The sequence below is a fragment of the Equus przewalskii genome, chromosome 10 (genome assembly GCF_037783145.1).
Source record: "Equus przewalskii isolate Varuska chromosome 10, EquPr2, whole genome shotgun sequence".
Classification (NCBI taxonomy): domain Eukaryota; kingdom Metazoa; phylum Chordata; class Mammalia; order Perissodactyla; family Equidae; genus Equus; species Equus przewalskii.
Window position 1 is genome coordinate 6,961,316 of NC_091840.1, and position 23,710 is coordinate 6,985,025.

General features: G+C 49.7%; 1 protein-coding gene and 1 long non-coding RNA gene across 2 annotated transcripts; one reads left to right on the forward strand and one right to left on the reverse strand.

The window, feature by feature from the left end:
- FADS6 (fatty acid desaturase 6) lies at window positions 1–22,626 on the forward strand. Its single transcript, XM_070560036.1, has 7 exons — window positions 1–538; window positions 1,156–1,322; window positions 17,499–17,679; window positions 18,306–18,493; window positions 19,592–19,771; window positions 20,364–20,516; window positions 21,916–22,626. Exons 1-6 carry the CDS (start codon window positions 376–378, stop codon window positions 20,511–20,513), a joined length of 1,029 nt encoding a protein of 342 aa, XP_070416137.1. The 5' UTR covers window positions 1–375; the 3' UTR covers window positions 20,514–20,516; window positions 21,916–22,626.
- LOC103546559 (uncharacterized) lies at window positions 14,148–16,184 on the reverse strand. Its single transcript, XR_011522913.1, has 4 exons — window positions 16,069–16,184; window positions 15,874–15,967; window positions 15,544–15,620; window positions 14,148–14,573 (listed from the first exon to the last, which is right to left on the reverse strand). It is a non-coding gene; the product is annotated as an uncharacterized lncRNA (long non-coding RNA).
- Window positions 22,627–23,710: the final 1,084 nt, after the last annotated feature.

Sequence of the window (23,710 nt, forward strand, 5' to 3'; positions counted from 1 at the left end):
CGTCGTGCGTCTCCTCTGGTCTCCACGCCGCTCCCCTGCCCTGTCCTCTCTACCCAGGGGCTATTCTCGCTCAGAGGTCGCCTCCCCACCCCGGGCATCTGTCCAAAACTCCTGCGGGTGATTCTGGTCCCAACTGCCAGGAGGGTGCCCCCAGCCCGGGCCGGGTCGCCAAGGGCGCGCTGCAGGAGGCGCTCGGATGCCCAGCACGCACGAACCGTGACACCCGGGACCGCGTGTCCCCAGCCGAGCGCGTGACTCCGCCCCGGCCCGCCCCCGCCCGCGCCTGGCGCCCCGCGCCTCGCCCGGCGCCGCAGACGCTCTGCGGGTTCCCCGAGTCCCCCGAGTCTTCCCAGGCCCCTGGCCAGCGCGGAGGCCATGGAGCCGGCGCGCGACGCGCCCCTCGAGAGCGGCGGGGCCGAGGCGCTGCTGGGCGAGCTGGAGGCGCTGGTCCGGGACGTGGTGAGGGCGAGCTCGTGGTGGGAGCGCCACGGCGTGGACTGCGCCATCCTCGCGCTCAGCCTTTTCGCCTTGCCGGCCGGTGAGGAGCACGGGGACAGGGCGACAGCGAGCAGGGCTGGGGTTGGTGGTGTCGCGGGGTAGGGTGATGGAGAGGGCTGGGGGAGACGGCTTGTGCCCAGAACCTCGGACAGAGGGTTATACCCCAAACCTGAAAGTCTAGTTGGGGTGCTCTGCCCTCTGTCCCCAGAGGATGGGGCACTGGAGGAGGCATGAAGGGCAGTGGAGGGGAAAGTTGAGAGGAGTCAGGGGCGGGATGACCTGGGGGGCGGGGAGGTTCCTTGGGGGACACCAGGATGGAGTGAGGAGGGAGGGGGAGAGTTTCCCCTGGACCCCTCTAGATCTATACCCCCACCATGTGGCAGGCCTGTCGCTGCCCTGGCTGGGCTGTATAATAAAACTCTCGGAGTCTCCTTGGAGAGTCACTGGGGCTCTGTTTTGGCCCAAATACTGGAGAGAGAGCTAACCTGTCCCTGTCGGGCCATAGTGAGACCTGCCTCATGGTGCCTGTGGCAGCCGGCGGGGCCAGCACACTTCAGCCTGGGCTCCCAGGGGTGGGGGCTGGGGTGTCTGGGCCCAGATCTCCAAGAACTGGAGAAACACCCTGCCCACCCCTACCTCCACTCTCCCTCCGTGCAGGGTTCCTGTGCCTGCGCTCTGAGAATGTCCTGGTCTTTGCCCTGGGTGTTACCATCCTGGGTGTGTGCCACTACACGCTCACTGTCAAGGGCAGCCACCTGGCCATTCACGGTGCCCTCACCGAGTCGAAACGCTGGAGCAAGATCTGGGCTCTTTTCTTTGTGGAGGTGAGCCTGGGAGGGGGCAGGGGTGGCTGTGGTACCCTGTGGGCAACCACATTGTTCTGGGCGAGGTCTGTCTGTACAGCTGTGTGTGCCCACATGGGCAGAGAGCTACAGCAGTTGGTCTGTGGGTCCAAGTGTGCAGCGTGCACCACAGTGTGTGTGTGTGTGTGTGAGTGTGCACGTCCCCAAGCCATTGGGAGGGTGCTTGCACTGGGGGGCAGAGAACCGTGTGAGGAATGTACGAGTGTTTACTTAGGATAGTGCACTTGGCCTGGGCACTCCTGTTTTCCCTGGGGGTGTCCTCTCGCCTCTCTGCAGCACTGGGCCAAGTGATGATATAGCTTCCTCCTCCCGCCAGGACACCTGTGGTGGCAGGTCCTGGTATGTGATTGTCCTGGCTGCAGCCTTTGGGGCCTCCTGGTTTTGCCATTAGGGTTTATAATGTGAGCCACAGACAGAGGGGAGGAGGAGCAGGGGCCTGGTATCGCAGGGTCCCAGCTCCAGAACATGCCCCCCCATGCCTGGCGATGGCTGAGCCGTCCTGAGAGGCCCCCTGCTCCTCCAGGTCTGCTCCAGGAAGGACCCTTCTCTCCTGACCCTTGACCCCCATCCACTCCCTCCCTATCCTGCCTCAGCTTCTTGCCCACGGGCAAGGCCAGGAAGGCAGAGGTTTCTGGCCAGGTTGTCCTTCTTTCTGGACTTGTCTCAGGCTTCTTCAGTTCCTCTGTGGATCTGCCCCCTCCCTCCCTTCCAGATGGACCCTCACCTGGCCACCCAGGTCCCTTATGAACAAATACGAGAGCTGGTACCAGAAACAGTCCTTTTCTGCCAGGGCCTGGCTACGGTAACTAATTAAGTCAATTATTAACTTTTAATAAAGTTATGTAATTTTTATAAAACTTTATATAACTATACACACACATGTATGACATTGTGTAAAATTATACCACATCAGCTGAATGGGAGGAGACATTTCTTGCCTAGCATTCTCCTTTTCCTCCTTTTTTCCCTTCCCTTCCTCTTGCACCGGCACACATTTCTAAAGAGCAGAGGACAAGAGGAACCAACAGTTTCCTGATCCCCAGAGTCCATTTCAAGACACTTCCCTTCCCAGGGACCTCTGGGCACTGGTCCCAGCCAGGCTCTGAGGCAGGGGCCAGACCCTGGAGCTGGGGTCAGGTGTCCCCCAAGTTGGTAAGCACAGGCAGGGGAGCAACTGGGCAGTGCTGTGTGGTCAGGGGTAGGATTAGCTGTTTCAATTTTTCAGAGCTGAACTGAGAGCCCGGAGCCTGGGGCAGCAGAGGAGGAGCAGGTGTGGTGGATGTGGGAGTGCCAGCCTGCAGGGCATTTGACACACAGGGATGGCCCGGTGGTTCTCAGGCTTTGGCATGCAGCTGAATGACCTGGCTTGCTGGGGGAGAGGCCCCGGCTGCTAGAGTTAGCAGGTTCCCCAGGGGAATCTGACACCCAGCAAAGTTTGAGAACCCCCTGGCCTAGACTGCCTGGGGAACGCAGTCCCTATCGTGGGTGCTGAGTGATGGCAGGGAGCTGAGGACGCCTTCACGGAGAAGCCTTCCCAGGTTCCCCAGCTGGAGAGCTCTACCAGGACCACAGCGCAGGGAGGAGGCGGTGGCGGCGTGCTGTGGTGGCGGCGTGCTGTGATGCCGGCTGGCGGTGCTGCAGTCAGCTCCAGGGCGGGTCACACTGATTTGTCACTCAGGCACTGGCTAAGCTGTGTGGGAGGCCTCCTGCTTTTCCGCCCCACAAGGTGTGGCTCTGGCCACCTCTGGGGAGGGTCCAGTTCCCAGTGTGGAGGAAGGGATGGCTCAGTCTCCTCAGCCCACTGGCATGGAGTCCTTGGTCTTGTCAGCCAGGCAGGGGACAGTGTTCGGGCACAGCCTTTGGACACACTGGCTGCCTGACCTTGGGCAAGTTACTTAATTCAGCATCTAAGTGTTAGCTTCTCCTAATGAATGGGAATAATAACATTACGTTCCTCCTGAAGCCAGAGTGAGGATTAGATGAGGCAGCGTCGATCTGAATTTAGGGCCTGGGCCGGACTCTTGGATGCTCACCAAGTGTTAGTGTCCCTTTTTCTCTCTGGAAGGAACCTGCCGTCAGCTGCAAGGAAAGGGATAGGGGTTTTTCTCGTTTGTTTTTAAGGGAAAGGTTGACAGCGTTGTGTGTTGGTGTGTGTATGTGCGCGTGTGTTGAGGGAGCTGTTTGCTGTGACCCTGGTGCACCCACCTGTTCTCGGCATGGCACAAAGGACAAGCTCTGGCTGCCCAGGATCTCAGCGGACGGCCGGGGACCTCCCTGGATCCCTGCCTCTCCACTTCTGCCACGTCCTGATGTCTTCCCTCTTTGATCTTCCTTTTGTTGGGTGCCTGTGCTCTTCCCAAACCTTGACCCTCAGGAGACACTGTCACTACAGAATGACCTAGTCCTCTAGTCTGCAGCCTCAGGTGTCAGCTGAGTATCATTGGCTTTCCTGGGGCGCCTGGTGGTTGCTGGGTTTGTCTCAGGGTCTGCTGGCTTGAGCTGAGGGTGGGACAAGGACTCCCCCGCTCTGACCCGTTGGATCTGGGGGCTGGGGCGGCAGGATGGAGGGGGCGGCTGATGCTCCAGGTTGTTTTTGTTTCTCGGCTAAAGGATCAAAAATCATACACACCTCCCCACACTAGCATGAACTTCCCTCTGAAGACCCATCTCCAGTCCACAAGAGAACGTTCCATTCCTCCTACTGATGTATCTCTGGCCCTTTCCCCAGCCCACTGTAGCCCCAGCCTTCCCCTGCGAGGCCACCCACCCCTCCCTGTCCTGGGTTATGTCACCGGGACTGCCAGTTACATTGTTGGGGACTGCCAGTGAAGGGCCACAGGAGGATGGGGTGCAGGGCCACCATGATTTAAGTACCGAAGCTTGGGGAGGATTAACTCCTGAAATCAGAGGACTTTAGGACTCTCTTGCATGTCACAATCAAGATGCTCCCCGAGTGGGCGGGGACAGGCTGTGCCACTTGCTAAGCGCTTTATTGTGTCTCTACTTTAAACCCTCCTCCAGAACCAAGAACCCTCAGCCTGTTCACAATTCTCGAATGTTCTTTTCCCACGAGTTCAGTGTGACCATTATCCTCTGGGCCGTCTCTCTGATCTTCTCTCTGTCCCCACCCAAACCCCGAGGGGTGTTAGTCTGATTTTTTTATTTTAAAAATTTATTTTAAAAATATGATTTTTTATTTAAAAAAATTTATTTAGAGGGCTCAGGTCTGCAGTACAAAATATACTTTTGTAAAAAAATTTTCAGTTTTGAAATAATTAAAGATTCACAGGATGTTGCAAAAATAGGACAGAGAGGTCAGGTGTAGTCTTCACCTAGTTTGTTCCAATAGATACATATTTGCAGAACCAGGAAATTGACGTTAGTATAGTGTGTGTGTGTGTGTGTGTGTGTGTGTGTGTGTGTGTAGGTGTGGGTGTGTGTAACCACATTCACCCTGAGCCAATCTTCCTCAGAAAACATAAAAAGTCCTGATTATACTAGTTAACCCTTCTTGAGTGCTGACTGTGTACTTTACATGAATCATCTCATTTAACATTCACACCTCCCTGTGAGGTTGAAGCTATTATTAAACCCACTTTGCAGATGAGGAAACACTGCTCTGGGAGGTTAAGTCACTTGCCCAAGGCCGCTCAGCTGGCGCATGGTGCAGCCTGGGCTCAAGGCACGCAGAATGTGGCTGGCGCACCAACGAGGTGGGGTGGAGGCTATGAGAGCACAGAGAGGAGAGCACGGCAGGGACACTGGCAATGTCTGCAGATATTTTTGACTCTCACACTGGGTGTGTGTGCGTGCGTGTGTGTGTATTACTGGCGTCTAGTGAGTAGAGGCCAGGGATGCTGCTAAACATCTTACAGGACAGTCCTCATACAGAGAATGACCCAGCCCCAAAGGTCAGTGGAGCCGAGGCTGAGAACTCTTGGGCAGAGTGTCCAGAGGTGACGCTGCCAGGCCAGAAGCAGGAAGTTGGTTTCAGACGGAGCAGAAGTACAGACAAAAGCATATGTAGAGGAAACAGCACAGTGCATGAGGGACCCACAGAAATCTGGGCTCACTAGAATCTAATGGGGACCCTGGAGAAAGGGGAGCAGGGAGGCCCATGTGCCATCAGAGGAGCTGGGAGGTTCCCAAGGACAGGGCCTCAAAGGGGAGAGAATCTTGTGAGAGCTCCTCGAAGGGCTCAGCCCGGCCCGCATCCCGCCCGCTCCCATCAGGACGAGGCACCGGGGCTCCTCTGGCTTCGGCTCTTCTCTCATCCAGAGGTGCTAACACATCACCCTTTGCCCACAGAGCCTGCCCGAGAGGCTGCCTGGTCCCTGAGGACTCACACTCAGGGCCTGTATTCTCACTGAGCAGGGCTGCCAGATGGAGCAAATAAAAATACAGGACGCCCAGTAAAGTTGGAACTTCAGATAAACAATGAACGCAGGCAATATTCGGCATATACTTCTACAAAAAATGACTGGCTGTTTATCTGAAATTTGAATTTATTTGGATGTCTTATACTTTATCTGACAAACCAATTGTTGCGGCCCGTGGAGTCCTAGAGGCCCCCACCACTCTGAAGCCAGCCATGAAGGGGCTGCTCCGCCCCTGGGAATCAGTGAGAGAGTCTGGAGGGAGGAATGGGAGCTGGGCAGACTCCAGCCCAGAGTCCCTCCTGCCCGAGGGATGCTGCCCCTGGGACGACCCACAGTTCCTCCTACTCATCCTGTCCAGGCCTGCAGGCCTGGAGAATACAAGGATCCTGGGCCCATTCCTGGAGTGACCCCACTGTGCCCGGCCCTGAGCTGGAAACCTGACTGTTGCCCATGATCCTTCTTACTCCTCCCACTCCTCATCCTCCCCCCAGATCCTGCCTCCTGCATCCCTGCCCTTCCAGTCCTAAGCATCTCTCAGCTTGCCCATACCAACAGCCTCTGGCCCTTCACCTGCCTCGTCTTGCCCTTCCCCTTCAAATCCAGTAAGGTGACCTGTTTAAAACCCAACTTTGACTGCATCTTAATTTTATAATGTTTTTTAATCCTGCAAAGTATTGTTTGTTTAAAAAATAAAATAAAAGGACAATATTGGAGGATGTGTAAGAGATTGAGAGCTGCCCTTACTTCCTAGGAGGAGAATGGGGCAGCCAGGGGATGGAGTAGGAAGAAGACTTGTTTCTATGCAATTTTTGAATTCTGAGTTATCTCAACATATTACTGGTAAAAAATAAAATTCAACTTTTTTTTTTTTTTAGGAAAATTGGCCCTGAGCTAACTAACATCTGTGCTAATCTTCCTCCATGTTGTATGTAGGATGCTGTGACAGCATGGCTTGGTGGCAATGTGTAGGTCTGTGCCTGGGATCTGAACCCCTGAACCCTGGGCTGCCAAAGCAGAGCACACAAACTTAACTGCTATGCCAGTGGGCTGACCCCTCAACTGAGTAAATTTTAAGATCAAATTGGCTTTATCAAATGACTCATGAATCAGGCAGCATCTCATCTAGCAAGCAGAGAGATACTCCAGGGAGTTATGCAAAATGGAAGACTTTGATAGAAAGGAGGTGGGGCAAGGAAGTCATTAGCAAAGGAAAAATGAAAGATCATTGGAAGGAAGTATGAGTTCAGGGTGATGATGGCTTCCCATTGGCTGAGCTGTGGCATTTTCCATTGTCTGGGCTTGTTGCTGGGCCAGAAGAAAATCTTCCTTCCTCCTGCTGGGGTATTAAAGTAGAGACAACTTCCTGTTGGAGGTGCGAGTTACTGTCTCTTCCTGTTTAGCGTAACTGAGCACAAGTCGTAAGGCATGAGTGTTCCCTCTCCAGGCCTTCTTGACTCCAATTTTAGTTGAGGTTTCCTTTGCTAATTTTCACATTTTTCCCTTTTGATCAAGATCTTTTTCTGAAAGCATTACTGATCAAGAGTCAGGTTTTCTGAATTCAGTAGCCTTTGTCCCTTGATGGCAGGAAGGACCTTTCCTGGTTGTGGTGTCCCTTGTCAGAGGGAAAGTGCATGGATGGGAAACCACTTAAGGCCGCATTTGAGTAACAAGAATGGGTAGTAGGGAGAACTCTCAGGTGTTTCTCACCCGTAGTCTATATTTTGTCAAGGTCATTAGTGTTGGAGATCATCTCGAAGTGGCGAACCAGCGTCACCTTGTTAGGACGTCATTTTTAGGGACTGCTGCATTTACTCATTTAAGCCAGGGGGTTAGTCAGGTTTTTAGCACATGTGGGAAGAGAATCTCCTAGCCTGAAGTAAAAAGTCATTCTAAATGCCTTGCAAAGATAGGTGCTGCTAGTGAGATCTAGGGAGTGGGGGGAAATCTGAGCTCGAGAATTATGGATAGATTGAAATCTTTGATGACAGTTCCAGCAATCTGAAACGTTACCCTCCTAACAATGGCCTGGGAGATATGGATGATGGCGTTATCTTTCCAGGTCAACGCCAGAGTGAAGGAAAGGAAAAGAAGAAAAGGTTTCATGTTTAGTTAAAGTATGAAGTTTTGATCTGTCGTCTTGGGTGGAAGCAGTCTACACCAGTGTCAGCTACTTCTCTTCCTTGTCAGTTTGGTTCGGAGGTCTCCAGCATCTGTACGGGACCAGATGTCAGGTGGAGACTTCTTTAGCTGTAAGATATGTATCCAAGGCTCAATGCCTTCTAGTTCTGCAGCAGTGTGAGTGGTCAACAGTACTTGGTAAGTTCCCTTCCCGTGGGGCCCAAGGCTGTCTTCTTCTGGTGATGTCTCCAGAACCTAGTCACCAGAGTCCAGACTGTGACTAACAGGATCCTTTGAAGTGGGATCTGGGAAAGCTTCTTTAACGTGTTGAGGATAGGCTTGAGCACAAGACATTAAAGACTTCCAGTAGCTGGTCCTACTAGCATGAGACAATAAGGAATCGGCATAAGGTTGTCTACCAATAGACATTGGTCTGCTGGTGACTGTCTCATGTGGAGTGAGTTTATGTTTCCTGAAAGGGGCTCTGTGAACAGTTAGCAAGACCAAAGGCAATGCCAAAGGCAAGGGAACCCAGTAGTTTCAGTAAGTTTAGAAATTACAAGTTTGAGGATCCCATTAGTTCTCTCAACCTTGCCTGTTGCTTGAGGCTGATAGGTACAGTGATCGTTCCAACAAGTTTGCAAGCCTTTTGTTAAGGCTCACATAATTTGCCCAGTGAAGTGGATGCCTCGATCACTGGAGATTATGGAAGGTATACCCTAAGTGGGAAACACATTCTCTAACAGTTTCTTTGCCACCATGAGGGTATCCGCCTTGTGATGAGAAGGCTTCAATCCATCCAGAAAACATACATACAATTACAAGAACATATTGATAACCCATGATAGGTGGCAGTTGAATGAAGTCTGGATGCAGGTATTCAAAGGGTCCGGAGCGGGAAGGTTTGAGGTCTCTGGGGACAAAAATCGTTTTTCCAGGATTATGGACCTGACGGGTCAGACGTGGCTGGTAGACTGTTTTTGCCGTTTTGTAGAAGTCTCCCCACCAATGTTGATCCATAAATTCAGTCATCTTAAAGGCACTGTGGTGGGGGAAGGAATGCAAAAATGGAAACTGAAAAATGGGGTTTGCTGGGGAGCCAGGAAGAACCAAGTTGCTGTCTTTGGTTTCCCACAGCCCCTACTGTTTGTTTAATTTACAGTTATTGTTTACCCATCTTAATTTCTCTGATTCGGGAGCAGACCACTGACATTTTACAAGGATACCAGGATGGCAAAAGTCTAGCAATGAGGGCTCATTTTTTGCAGAAGCAGGATGGACTTCATCCACATTTGCCAAAATCTTTATAGATTCTGTTCCTGCTGCCTTTACATAAAAATGAGCTAGGGCATTTTCCTATTCTAAGGTTCAGTCCTTTTAGTGTGAGCCTCAATTTTGATGACAGACAACATTTTAAGAGAATAACAAGAATTATGACTAATAACATTATACGAGGACATATCAAAATTTTAGGATTTTGATGTAATTTTTAGAACACATATTAAAAACATTCACCCAGGCAACTTAAGAAGGTTTATCAACACTTGTTTGACACTACTTCTCATGTAATTTAACATAACAACTAAACCTAATTAGTTTAATATCTCCCTTTTTATTAGGAGGGAGAACAAATCCTTTGGAATGTTCCAGGGGTCCTCTGGAAAACCTCAAAGTTAGTTTGTGGTCAAAAGACTTCATTTTTGGAATTTGATTTTCAGAAGCTTGTCAAATATGTATGTATATGTTTTAAAACATTTGCCTAAATAAGATCACAGATCATCATGAAACTTAATTATCTATTTAACCAAAGTGATGATAAAAGATTTCAAAGGCAAATACAGAAATTATTTTGATAAAACACAAAATCTTTGTTTTCTAGGCAGCTTAGTTAAAAAAAAAAACACCTTTTACAGTCTCTTATCAGGAGCAAATCAGTAGTCCAAGAAAACTCTGTTCTTTTAGCAGATGAAGGAAAATTAAGGTTTAGTTTTACATAAGTACACGATTGATATTAAAACCTATTTCCAAAACTCTTATAATAACGATCCAATTTCTAACCAACTTGACTAGACAAGGTAAAATTCTCTTTCTCTCTTCCCGATTTTCTATTTAATTCATCCTTCATAACCAAAAGTTCTAGTTTAGGCAAAATTACTTCTCATTTCCCTTAACAAAAATGCAGCTCCATACCTCATATCTTTTCTTAACCAAAAACACATCCCACTTTCCTTGAATACAGAGCTGTTTCCCTTATTATTTCTAGTAGCTTTAATTACATATATTAATTAGAATTCTTAACCCTTAGAAGCCTTAATTTCTAGTGAAAACTAAGAAGTAAGCAATTGTGAACTGTCTTTTATATTAACATTCTGTGGCTTGGCAAGTTTTATAAATAACTTTTGTAATTTTTAGAAACATGCTTTTCTCAAAGTAAATCTCTCAGCGTGGCACAAGACATGTTTACTAATAGACCCAAATATCTCAAGTTCTCCTGTGATAAAGAGCAAAAAGTAGATAATTCTATGTTCAGTAATTAATGTTTCTGTGTTTTATCCTTTTTGGAAATGATCTATCTATTCAATGAATTTCCATCATTTAATTTTACAAAACTTTAAAGTTTCAAGTTACCAAAAAGATTTGGGAAACCATTTTTAAGTGCACATACCATAACATGTGATTATTGCTAAAAAGTTCACCTAAAAACATTTTATCCTACTTATATCTATTTAGTTGAATAGTTCTCAACAAGTATGTTTGTATTACCCATGAAAACTTCATGAGACGTTAGACAAAGTCAATTATAATCCCAAGCTATTTTTCCTCCTGACAAATTTTGTGACACACATATCATGAACTTATTTGACCCTTAGTGAACTTAGTTAGAATAAAAATATTAAACTTCATGCTGATAACTCCAAAGACAGGCCTATTTTAATTAAACCAACAAACTTCAATTAGCTTTTATTTGTTAAAGATTAATCCTAGATCACGTGAACTTGAAAAGCATTTGGGTTAGTTTCTATATTTCTGAGTTTTAGAATAGCCAATCCTTACAAGTGCTTGACCTTCAATGCAATTAAATAGAGTTCTTTTACAAATTAATTTTGGCAGTCCCATCTGGAGGTGGAAAAATATCACACATCTATGAGATACACATATATAGACATACGTAGACAAACAGAGACCTTTTAGTTACTAATATTTGTGGAGTAAACACTAAAGATTTTACATTTGCCCAATTTCTAAATATTTCCTCCTCTTTCTTTTTTCTTCTGGTGAGAACCATTTGCATTTGAAAGAATAACTCTGAGGTCTGGAGAAGATCACAGAGGCACAGAGAAAAGTATTCAAGTTCTCTCCTCCAGGATAGTGTTTTGGGGGCATATTTGCCTATGATGAGAGGTCTAGGGTAATTACAGTTTTTAAGTGCAGGACAATTCTATTTCTAATGTCCTGATCTTTTATAATAGCTACAAGCATTTTGAGATAAATAGGGAGGTTTTGGGGTTGGCAAAAAGGACAGCTGAACTCTGAACCACTCTCTAGAGCCATACCTTTGGCCCTGCAAATATTTGCAAGACAAAGACCGTTGTTTCCAGTTCCCCAAAGCACTGGATTGTGGCCTCAATAATAAAGACGCTGACCTGCCCTTCCAATTACATTTACTCCAATTTGCTTCTTTCCCTCTGGGGACACACTTTATGGGAGGAGGCCTCAGAAAAGCAATTCCTGTCAGGCTCGGAATATCAGCTTCCAGTTTGGCCAAAGTTTTGATATTAAAAAGTTATTAAAAGCTTTCAAATAGCTTGTCAGGTTTCAGCTGGGACAAACAGTAAATATTTCTGGCAGTAGTGAACAACCCCATTAATTTCAATTTTAGTTTTCCCTTGGCTGTTTAAGGGAATAACATAGCAGTTTTCAAAACAAAAAATCCCTCAGTTTCATCAGCTCATTTAAGATGATGTTGAAGAATTTGCATAGGGCCTTCAAGGACAATCTCCTTTCCAGTTTCCCAGTTGATTACAAGTGAGACATCGATTTCTGGACCAGTGCCTTGATAAGGGACCCTTAGGAGGGTGAAACGGGGAAGGCCTAGGTGGTTTTTTTTTTTTTTTTCTGCTTTATCTCCCCAAATCCCCCCTGGTGCATAGTTGTATATCTTAGTTGCAGGTGCTTCTAGTTGTGGCATATGGGATGCTGCCTCAACATGGCCTGATGAGTGGTGCCACGTCTGCGCCCAGGATCCGAACCAGCGAAACCCCGGGCTGCCGCAGTGGAGCGTGCAAACTTAACCACTCGGCCACGGGGCCGGCCCCTAGGTGTTGTTTTAGATACCTTTTGTCTTTAATTTTTCATTAGTTTTTTGCAACGAATCTTTCAGAGAAGGTATTTTGGAATCTTGAAGGCTTTTGGAAGCTTCTACATACCGTTTAAAAATAAGTATCCCATTGTGTTTGTTCAACCTGGGATCCCTTGTTCTCAAATGCGTTTTTTTAAATGAACGATTTTGTCTAATTGGAATATTCCCCATAGTGGCCATTGTAATTCCAGATTGTTTTTAGTAAAATCCTGCCGTCTTTTTAGACGCCTGCAACTTCTGGGACTATAGTTGTTACCACGCAAAGGGCATGATCTGCTTGCTGCGAGACAGAAGTCAGTCAAGAGGCAAGATGGTGGCAGAGAAAGGGCATTTTATTCCAGCTTGCTAGCAAGAGGGAAGATCGCTGACTAATGTCCAAAAGAACCATCTTAAGAGGGGAACAGAATCTTGAAGCAGTTATATCGGCCAGTGGGTTATACGGGAGGTTAGGCATGTTGACCCGGGAGTTGCCACACCAGATCTTTCAGTTTTCACTGATGATGGCTATCAGCATAGACTCTCTGTTTGGGGGTCATCACATCCCTAAGAGCTCAAAAGAACGAAGTTATCCTCTTATTGCAGCTGGGAGGTATATGCACCAGCAGGGGGTCATAAGATCTACAGAGCAGGTGGATCTCCTGGAGGGTACAAATCCAGCTGGGTTAGTTAGTCAGAGGTCATTCAAAGTTACAATATGGTCTCTTTTCTACAATATGGCCTCCCTTCTGTCAACTTTGTGTTGAGCCAGTTTCATAGTTGTTAAACATAAAATAAGGAGGTATGTTGGAAGTTGGCATGCTCAACTCTATATAAGGGGTCTTCTGTCTTTTAGCTAGGCTTTTGAGTTTCCTGGAGCCACACTAATAATCCGGGGAGCAGGTTCTCCAGTGAACCTGCAGGTTACAAAGAATGGGGACTGTGGACTGATTCCAAACAAATGGGGAACTGCAGCTGCCACCAACAGTTCCCAAAGTGGAGTCTGGGAATCTAGGGTCAAAACCAAAGGGCTGGGGGGGCTGGCCCCGTGGCCGAGTGGTTAAGTTCGCGCGCTCCGCTGCAAGCGGCCCAGTGTTTCGTTGGTTCGAATCCTGGGCGTGGACATGGCACTGCTCATCGAGCCACGCTGAGGCAGCGTCCCACATGCCACAACTAGAAGGACCCACAATGAAGAATATACAACTGTGTACTGGGGGGCTTTGGAGAGAAAAAGGAAAAAATAAAATCTTTAAAAAAAAAATAAAAAAATAAATAAAAAAAAAAAAACCCAAAGGGCTGGGGTTTCTTTTTGCCTTCTGAGATACCCACTTGGCCATAGCCTTTATCTACACAAAACAAGATAAACATGTCCACCTTACTGTATTCGTAGTAACCAAGAGATATTACTGCATCCTGGCCACAAGAAGGTCCTGTGTTCACCACCACCAGTTCCCATGGAACCTTGGACTGGAGAAAGGATTGGACCAGCAAACCCCAAGGACTGGGGACTGAGGACTGATTTCAAACAGAGTGGAGAACTGCAGCTAAATGGTCAGAAATCCCGATGTGGAATCCAGGGACTGAGCTAAGGGCTGGGGTTTTCCATCTGTGGAATTGCGGTCTTGGGTCTAGGCAGAACCATTGGCCAGCCCAGTTGACTCTGGGCAGAATCCTCCACCAGCTTAATTGGGCTCTAGAAAGAATTCTCTACCAGCTCAAGCTGACCTGCCCTGTTAAGGAAAGCCAATTAGATTGAGAGCTCGAACACAAAAAAGAGTGGAGCTCAGCTGAAAGGAACTCACCAACAGCCCTCAGAAACAGTGAGAAAGACGGTGAACTCAAAAGGGTTCATGGGGGCCACAACTGTTTCTCGTTGTCCCTGAATCCTGTCGGAAGTTTGCTTTGGTCACACTGCTGCCACCAATCTGTTAAAAAACAAAATTCAACTGAGTCTGAAGATCTAATTGGCTTTATGAAATGATTTATGAATTGGAAAGCATCTCATCCAGCAAGCAGAGAGATGCTGCAAGGAGTTACACAAAATATGAGGCTTTTATAGAAAGGAGGTGGGGGGCAAAGAAGTCATTAGCAAAGGAAAAATGAAAGGTCATTGGAAGAAAGTAAGAGTTCAGGGTGATGACAGTTTCTCATTGGCTGAGCTGCAGCATTTTCCATTGGCTGGGCTTGTTGCTGGGCAAGAAGAAAATCTTCCTTCCTCCCTCTGGAGTCATAAAGCAGCAATACCTTCCTGTTGGAGATGCAGGGACTGGGCTCTTGCTGTTTGGGGTAATTGGTGAATGGTAGGATGGGAGAGCTTCCTCTACAGGCCTTCGTGGTGATTATTTTAGTTGAGGTTTCCTTTATTAATTTTCTCATTACCTATTCAAAAAATAAATTATTTTTAAAAACTACCAACTTAGACAACTACCATTGGCCACTGGCAGAGGTCTGAGGATGCTTAAGTGAGCAAACAATTAAATGAAAAGGAACAAATGAGAGATTTGGGGCCCCCAATGAGAGATGTCAAGGAATTATACTGACATCCTCCCCTTGCACATGCTGGCCACTTGCAGAGCCTGAGCGCTGCTAAGAGATTGGGGCTCTTAAGTCTTCCTGAGGGGTACAGAGTATGGCGATATCAAGAGGCAGCACCAACCTTGAGCTTCTGGAACTTTCTCTGGGTCTGGATGTGGGATCCTTTTGGGTGAGACCTTTACATAATCTTTTACAGCAGGACAGTCCGTCCTCCAACTACCTCCACAGCCTTGTGGCCATTCTCCACTGCCCTTTGATTGATGGGTGCGCATGCACATTGAGAAATGCTGCAGTCTGTGCTGTCGTCCCCTTCTAGCCCAAATCCACCCCTTTCTCTCCCTCTCTGGAAAGAACATCTGGATGGCAGTGAGAATTCCAGTGTTATAGAAATAGGGTCAAATCTGGGGCTGGCCCCGTGGCCGAGTGGTTAAGTTCATGCGCTCCGCTGCAGGCGGCCCAGTGTTTCGTTGGTTCGAATCCTGGGCACGGACATGGCACTGCTCATCAAACCACGCTGAGGCAGCATCCCACATGCCACAACTAGAAGGACCCACAACGAAGAATATACAACTATGTACTGGGGGGCTTTGGGGAGAAAAAGGAAAAAAATAAAATCTTTAAAAAAAAATAAGGTCAAATCTGCTCTTATTCACATAAAAAGGCAAATCATACACAGACTCTGCAAGTGTGTGCTGAGTCACAAATCACGCGTTACGTACTGCAGGGTAGCTTGTCTCCCTGCAGCCTCGAATCTGGCACTTGGCTGAGAACCTGACTGAAAACCCCACCAGGGCCCTGAGGGTCAAGTTCTTACCATGCTCACTCTGGCTCCGTCTCCTGGCATCGCTCCTCCAAGTGCCGTTAGCTGCTGGTCTTCAAGGTGATGCGGAGCTTGTGCCAGAAGGAAAATGAACTTTGTCACTAAGCAGACTGCTGCATTCAGCTGACACTTGATGAAAGAAGCAAGGCAGATAAGATGGGCCCTTGGAGCAGAAGTGCATGGAAGGAGCAGTTAACAACAGTTGCTTCTTCCAGTTCCATGGGGCAGCACCGTGAGGTTCAAAACACACCCTTGCAGGGCTTGGGCAGAGGCAGGCGAGCCCCTGAGGATGTCCCAACAGACCCCAGCTGTACCCCCTTGTACCTGCTGCCGAAAGTTTCTGTCTCAACTTGAACCAACCACGTGGCCCCAGTGGTGCATCCTCTTGAGCAGGCAGAGCCTCTGGAGACCAGCAGGCCTGGAAGAGACATCACTTTAGTTGACACATTAACTGCCCACCCTCTGCAGCCTCCCCCAGGTTCTGTTCCTCTGTGATGTTATAAAAACAGAGAGCAAAACCTGCCCCTCGGCGTGTCACAGCGTCCAAGAGCAAAGCGCCTCGTCCTGTTTTCGTGGACTCCACAGCAATGCTGTCCTTGAATTAGCATTTATCTTCCTGCCCTCTGCCTTCCGAGGGGCCGTGCAGTACTGGTTTGACTTATCTTCCTGTGTCTGTTGTAAAACTGCAGTTATGACGTCACTAAGTGTCCTCCTCAGTGTCCTTTAGATAGAGCCTCTGGCTACATTTTGGCTTCGTTTCGTTCCAAGGGGGAACGTCTCTGCAGACACAGTGTGAAGACAATGTTGTTCCTTATCTTTCTTCTTCTGCTTTTACTTCAGCTGCCCGAACCCAGTGCCTGGGTTCATGCCCCGTTGCAGTAAGTGGCTCATCTCAGCGGTCTCACGGCTTATCTTGCTTGGAATCTGGGTTCAAATCCCACTTCTGCCATCTACTTAGCTGAGTGACCTGGGGTGGTCATGTGACCTCTCTCTATCTCAGCTTCTGCTTCTGTCACCTGTGAATAATAACGAATAATATCACTACTGACACCCTGCGCTTGGAAGATGGACAGATCCTGTCTGTAAATTGCAGAACACTGAGCACTCAATGAAGGGTGTTCTCTTGTCTTTGCTCAGCTCAGTGATTGACATTGGGAAACCCTTCACGTTCTCCTGGAAACAGGCAGGCAGCATCTTCAGTAAAATTAGCAAAATCTTCTGGCCTGGATAAAATATGGGAAGAGGCTGATAGCTGCATGTTCATTTGCATAATCTGCATAAGAAAAACCTTAGTGTTTCTTTTGCATTCAGAATGTCTGTTCTTCTTGGAGTCAGAGAGTTGCTGTTGCTCTGAGCAGCTTCAGAGAATCCCACGGAAGGCGCATGCCAGAGAAGACACCCCTAGGGAGAATTAACTCGGCCGCCACCAAGGCACCCTCACCCTGGGTGCCACCCTCATGGACAGTTCAGGAGATGGCTTCCCTTTGCCCCCAGACCTCTCCCGCACCTCTCCTCTTGCGGCTGTGGGCTCAGAATACAAAGTAGTGTTATGAAGGTACAGATGTTTTCAAGATAATCATGCACAAAATAATTGCAGTAGGATGCCAGGAGCTTCCCCTGCCGCGTGTCCACTTCTCTGACAGCCTTCTTGGGCTTGCAGGCCTGCCTGGGTTGTCAGCGGCAGCGTGGCAATCGTGGGGTGTCGCCTCCACCTGCAAATGCTTTTCATAGCCATGCCAAGTGGATGCAGTTGTTTTGAGTGGCTTCTGCTTTGTGGTCCTGGATACCTGGGAGTTGATGATCAAGGCTGCTTAGCTGGGGGTGTGAGGCAGGAAGGCCCTGGAAATGCAGCATCTGGGGAGGGTGGAGTGTTCTTGAGGCTCCCAAAGGTCCTGCTTTGCTCAGCTCTGCCTGATGGCCCCGGTGCCCTTTCTGCTTCCTTCCTCCAGGTATGCACGGCCTTCACTGCAGAGTACGGCAGGTACGGACACGTCAAGATGCACCATGGCTACACCAACGTGCTGGGCCTGGGGGACTCCAGCACATGGAGGCTGCCTTTCCTCAACCGCTATGTCTACATGTTCCTTGCTCCTTTCTTGATCCCCATCATAACCCCACTGGTGGCTGTTGGTGAGTATGTCAGGGCTGGGCCCTGCAAAGATCTGGTCCCCTCTTCCTTCCTTCCCCTCCTGGCTCCGTGGAGGCTGCTTGTGGAGGAAGCTAGGAGACTTGAGTGAAGTCTGGACAGAAAGTTTCTGGGACAGGCAGGCAGGGTGGAGAGAGCCTTGGACCTGCGGCCAAGTTTGGCTTTGCCACTTACTGGCTGGTGACCTCAGGCAGTAAGTAAAGTAAGTAGAACTTAACGTCTCTGAGTCTCAGGTTCTTACCTGCTCCTCAAAGGTGGCGTGAAAGCATTATGAGGTCACCGATGTAAAAACACTTTGTAAATGCCTCGTACTGTGTTGCGTGTTATAATTTTTAATATTATGGGAGCAATATACAGTGGAAGCAGCAGGGGCTAGGGGGCCCTCAGTTCAAGCCCCAAGCCACCACTCACTATCAGAGTGACCTTGGTCAAGTTGCTTAACACTCCATTTCCTCCTCCATCACATGGGTGAGCCTACTTTTCAGGGCTGTGTATGGGTCAACTGAACACACCTGGGTCACCCTGTTTACACCACTGAGCCACGAGGAGCCAGCTCTGTTGGATCTGAGCCTTGTGCATCCCTCCCTCCATTTCTTGCTCCTTCTGGCAGAGCGGCTGAGAAAGGTGGAGCTCAGGGCGGCTCTGCGGACGTTTGGCCTGATTTTGCTGGGCCTTTATTCTCACTACTGGCTGCTCCTGAACGTGTCTGGCTTCAAGAGCCCTGGGTCGGCCCTGGCCTGCATGCTCCTCACCAGATCCCTGCTGGCCCACCCTTACCTCCATGTCAACATCTTTCAGGTGAGGCCTCCCTGACCCTGGGTGCTGCGGGGTATGGGGAACATTCTCCAGGTGCCTGACCACAGGCTGGACTCAAGGTTCTGGGGAGAGAGAGGACACCTGTGTGGGAGGGAGGCTCACCTCCCGTCCAGGCCTCTGCTCTTCTCTGCGGGCCATCACAGAGAGTTTTGGTCTCAGGTAAGGAATTTGCTTCTCTTCAGTGCTGGTTGCCATTCATGCATGGATCAGAGGTTTATTAAGAACCTTATATGCATAGGGCACTTGAGGAAGCCCTGTGGGGACACAAGTGATTAGGACCCCAGCTCTTTCCCTCAAGGTGCTCACTGTGATAAGCCCAAGTGAAGTGAGGCAAGGGCCATCACAGGGGGCCCAGCATATGCCGTGAGGTGGCGCATGGAGGAGCTGGGGGTGGCAGGCCTTCATGGGAGGCCAGGGGCTCGGCCCCCAGTTCCAGGGCTGTTTCTGCAGGGATGGACCTCGCTGTGCTCCCCTGACCAGTGGAGACCCGGGTTAGAGCATGCTGTCTGTCACCATCCCAGTGCTCCCCACAAAAGCCCTCAATGACGTAGTCCCATAATCGTGTCCCACCTGCACGTCCTGCTAGAACAGAAGCTCTCGTTCACTTCGGCATCCCTTCGACCTAGGCCAGTGCCTGGCAGAGGAGGCATTCCTATACACCTGTTGAATGAAAAAATACATGAGGATGCGCGAACTTGATCTTGAATGATGAGCAGGATTTTGATTGGTGAAAAGAGAGCAGAGAAGGGTTGCTTCAGGATGAAGCAAGGGCATGGTGACATGAGAGCAAGCAGTGAGCAGTCACAGACTTTAGAGTACCCAGGGATGTGAGGGGTGCCCAGGCAAGCCCCTTATTGTACAGATGGAGAGAGAGGCGCAGAGATGGGCGAGACTGAACTCAGGACACAGGCGGGAGAACCCCAGCCTCCTCATGCCTCTACCAGGTCGCCCCAGAGTCGGGTGAGAAGGGCAGAAGAACCCACTGGGTCCCCGAGTGCTAGGTGAGGATGCCTGGGGCAGGGTGAGGAGGGGCAAGGTCCCCCGGTCCAGCCCAGGGTGTGACTCGTGTGTCTGTTACAGCACATCGGGCTGCCCATGTTCTCCCAGGACAAGAAGCCCCGAAGGATTCACATGATGAGCCTGGGCGTGCTTAACCTGCCCCGGCTGCCCGTGCTGGACTGGGCGTTCGGCCACTCCATCATCAGCTGCCACGTGGAGCACCACCTCTTCCCCCAACTCTCCGACAACATGTGCCTGAAGGTAGATGAGGTCGGGCTGGAGCAGCTGGGATGCAGGAACTATGTGAGGGCAGAGGGGGAGTGACCTTCAGGGTTCTCTGACCAACTGGCCTGGTCAGAGGTACCCAGGGAGGGCAGCACAGTATACAAGCAGCGGGTGGGGGGTGGGGGGAGTGTTTCTGATCAGAGACACCTGGGTTTCTTCCTAGCTGTGCACAAGTTAACTGAATGTCTCTGAGCTTCAGCTTTCTCATCTGTAAAATGGGAGTGAGCAGGGCTTACGCTGACAGGCTCTGAGGATGAAATGAAGAAATGGATGGGAAATGTTGGGCACGCAGGAGGTACTCAGTAAAGGGTGCCATGACTTGTGCCCCCGTGTGCCAAGGAGGCCTGTCACACAGTCGGGAGCCCTGGGGAAGGATGGTGGCGAGACGGCCCCCCTTTCCCTTGCCTGCTGGGAGTGGGGAGGCAGGAATTCTCCAAGCCCCTCCACTCCTCAGAGCGTCATGGAACAAGGCAGACAGGAGCTGGGGCTGCGAAGAGGAAGCGCCCACGGGGGTGGGCCTGCCGCAGTCCTGGCTCAGCAGCTCCTCCTCCCACCCATCTTCTGGCAGGTGAAGCCGGTGGTGTCCCAGTTCCTCCATGAGAAGCAGCTGCCCTACAACGAGGACTCCTACCTGGCTCGCTTCTGGCTGTTTCTCAGTCGCTACGAGGAGCTCATGGTGCAGGCCCCTCCCATCACTGAGCTGGTGGGGCTGCAATGAAGGGTGGGCCGGCACAATCACCCTGCTCCCCCTCCTAGGCCCAACCCTGGCTCTCCCGCTTCTGCTGGCCATCTCTGAGGATGGGAGGGCTTGGGCCCTTCCACAGTGGGTGTGGCTCAGTTGCTGATGGTGGACCATGGAGGTGCTGGGCGGGCAGTATGGCAGAGCTCATGCCAGGGGGCTGGGCTCACCTGTCCTACTTGCTTTTCTGGGTTTCAAGGGATATCTGGAGGAAAGGAATAAAGGTGGCGAGGCATTCTGGTCAGTCTGGACCTTGGACAACTTCATCTCAGGACTAAACAGCTGGATTCCTGCCCCCGCTCTGTCTGAGCCTTGATAGGGCTAAGGGACAAGGGTGACAGGGGTGCAGAGAGGCCCTGTGCAGGGGGAAGGCTGGGAGGAGGCGCCGAGAGAGAAGGGTCAGCCCCTTGCCGAGGGCCTCCCTGGAGCCAGGAGAGCCCCACACTTGGTTGGCCATTGCTTCCTCCTGTGCCCTTTGAGGCTCTGGCCTCTAAGGAGCCCTCTCTCCAGGGACCACGGTGAGAGGTTACTTTTGGCAGAACTCCCTAGTTTTTCAGCCGGAGAAGCCTGTGCCAGACACTGGCTCGGCAGCTCCCAAGAGTCACAGCATCAGAGAGATCAGAGTGTGTGTGTCTCGTGGGGAGAGCACTCCAGGGGAACTAAGGGGAGAAAGGGTGTAAATAGCTTTGAGCATGGCCTTCGCTAGCTCTAGAAAATCTACTTTGTTCCATGATGTCTAGAAGGGGTAGACATGGAAGCAGTATCAATTGAGAGAGAGAAAAATTACTGGGAGGGTAGCTGAGATGGGAGGGGTTTATGGGAACGGGTCTGGAGGACAGATGGTCTTAAAGAGGAGAGGAAGGACGGTGGGTGCAGATACAAGAGCTGGAAGTCAGGGGCTGGGCTGGGCTGGGAAAGGATGGTGTGTAGCCTGGGAGTAAGGTAGGAATATAAGGGAACTACTCATGTCAGCCAGAGGAAGAGGTCAAGGTGCTGGGGGACACCACTGAGTCAGCCTAAAGTGGGCAGACTTGAGAGAGGGCTGGCAGTTGCCCTGCTTGGGGGCTGGATGAGAGGGTGCAAGGAAGGACCCAGCTGGAGTCTGAGGGAGGGACAAAGGAGGCCAGAGCAGTTAGTTTCAAACAGGGTTTTGCACCTTGGCACTATGACATTTAGGCTGGATAATTGTCGTCGGGGCCTGTCCTGTGCATTGTAGCATGTTTAGCAGCATCCCAGCTTCTACCCACTAGGTGCCAGGAGCCCAAGTTGTGACAATCAAAAATGTCTGCAGATAATGCCAAGTGTCCCCTGGGAGGCAAAATCATCTCTGGTTGAGAACACGCAAGTCATGTTCTGAGCGCATAATTGCCTTGTTTTTCAGTGAAGTCCTTGGGCAAGGTGAAGGGCATGCTGACCCTGATGATGGGGAGCCTAAATGCCAACAAATGGGATGGCCGGAGGGGTCAGATGGCAGGTGACAGCATTCTTTAAGCCCGGTCCCGTTGGAGAACCCATCTCTGGTGTGGTCTTAGGTGGCTCTGCTGGGTAGCTGTCATTTGCCCCTTGAGATCCATTCCCCACTCTTCTCCACCCCGCCTTCCTCTACTGAAGACCACAGCTCCTGTCAGGCGTCCTCTCCTACAGCTACTGCTCTCACTAGTTCCCAAACAGCTCCCTCCTTTTGCTCCTTCAGGGCTTGGGGTGGTAGTGGCTTCCAGCTGTTGCTAGCCCAGGGGTGCTTCACTATTCCCTTAATCCTGCTCATATCTCTATACAAACTTCCTTCATTAAATTCTCTGCAATCAGCCCTTCTGAGTGTGCCATCTGTTTCCTGCTGGGAGGCTGACTGAGAGAGCAGAGTTTTGGATCCAGACAGCCCTCTTGGAACCAGGCAGGCTTGGCAGCCTCCCCAGCCTACTGCTTTGCTATATGTTATTGCTGCTCTTTCGAAATGCATTAGCAGCTCAGAAATGGCCTTAAGGTCTGGGAGTGTGATTAATCAAACTGCTGATTCTCCATATGAAAAATGCAATGTCAGAAAAGGCCCCATTGCACAGTCCTGGATAATGATTAAAACCATCCTAATAGATAACCAATGACTCATTGTTATTGATTTGGGCCTGAGTGGGGAATGAGCAGCAGCTGGAGGCCCTGGTACCAGACTTGGAGGTACCACAGACACACGGGAACAAGTCACTTGATTGCTTTGAGGCTGGATTTTCTGTTACTCTGAGTATGTGGGCTGGGAGTGCATGGGCCTTGAGAGGTGAGGGAGGTGACAGAAGTGAATGAAGCCCTTCTAGGGCTCGGCATAAACCTAAGGTCTGATTTACAGAGGCCGATGAGAGGTGACAATTTTGATGATGATGATAGCTAACATTTATTCAGAACTTATGGTTCATACTTTTACCTACGCCATCTGATTTTAAATTTCTACAACAAGTTTGTACTATTTTTTCCTCACATTATGTATGGTGAAGATAAGCTTTGGAGAGATTAAATTTCTCAATGTCATATAGCTAGCAAGTGGCAGAAGAAGGATTCAAATCCACTGTGTCTGACTCCGGAATTCCCTGGTCTTAACCACCAGATGTAATGCTTCTGGATGAGGAGCCCTATAGGGCTTTCTAGGGTGTCTGATCCTGAATCTCCTTCTCTTCCTCCTATGTGAAAGGATAATAAATGATTTGACCATTAACACAAGCTCTTTATGAACATCCATCATGCTCTGGGCACTGTGTGAAGCTCTGGGAATGAGACTGGGCCCTAGCCTCCTGGAGCTTACTGTCTAGTGCAGGAGTTGGCAAACTTTTTCTGTAAAGGGCCAGAGAGTAAATATTTTGGGCTTTGTGGACCATATGTTTTCTGTCACAACTACTCAAGTGTGCCATCAAAGGGTGAAAACAGCCAGAGACAATATACAAAGATATGAGCACGGCTGTGTTCCAACAAAACTTGTTTTAATTGTATGGGATTATCACGTCACAAAATATTATTTACCATTTTTAAAAAACCATTTAAGAATGTAAAAACCATGAGCTTGCAGGTTGTACAAAAACAGGTGGTGGGCAGGATTTGGCCTGCAAGCCATAGTTCGCCTACTCTTGGTCTAGTGGGACAGGCACAAAGCACAATGACTTACTAGAAATCAGGACAGAAGAAGGGAGGGGAAGTGA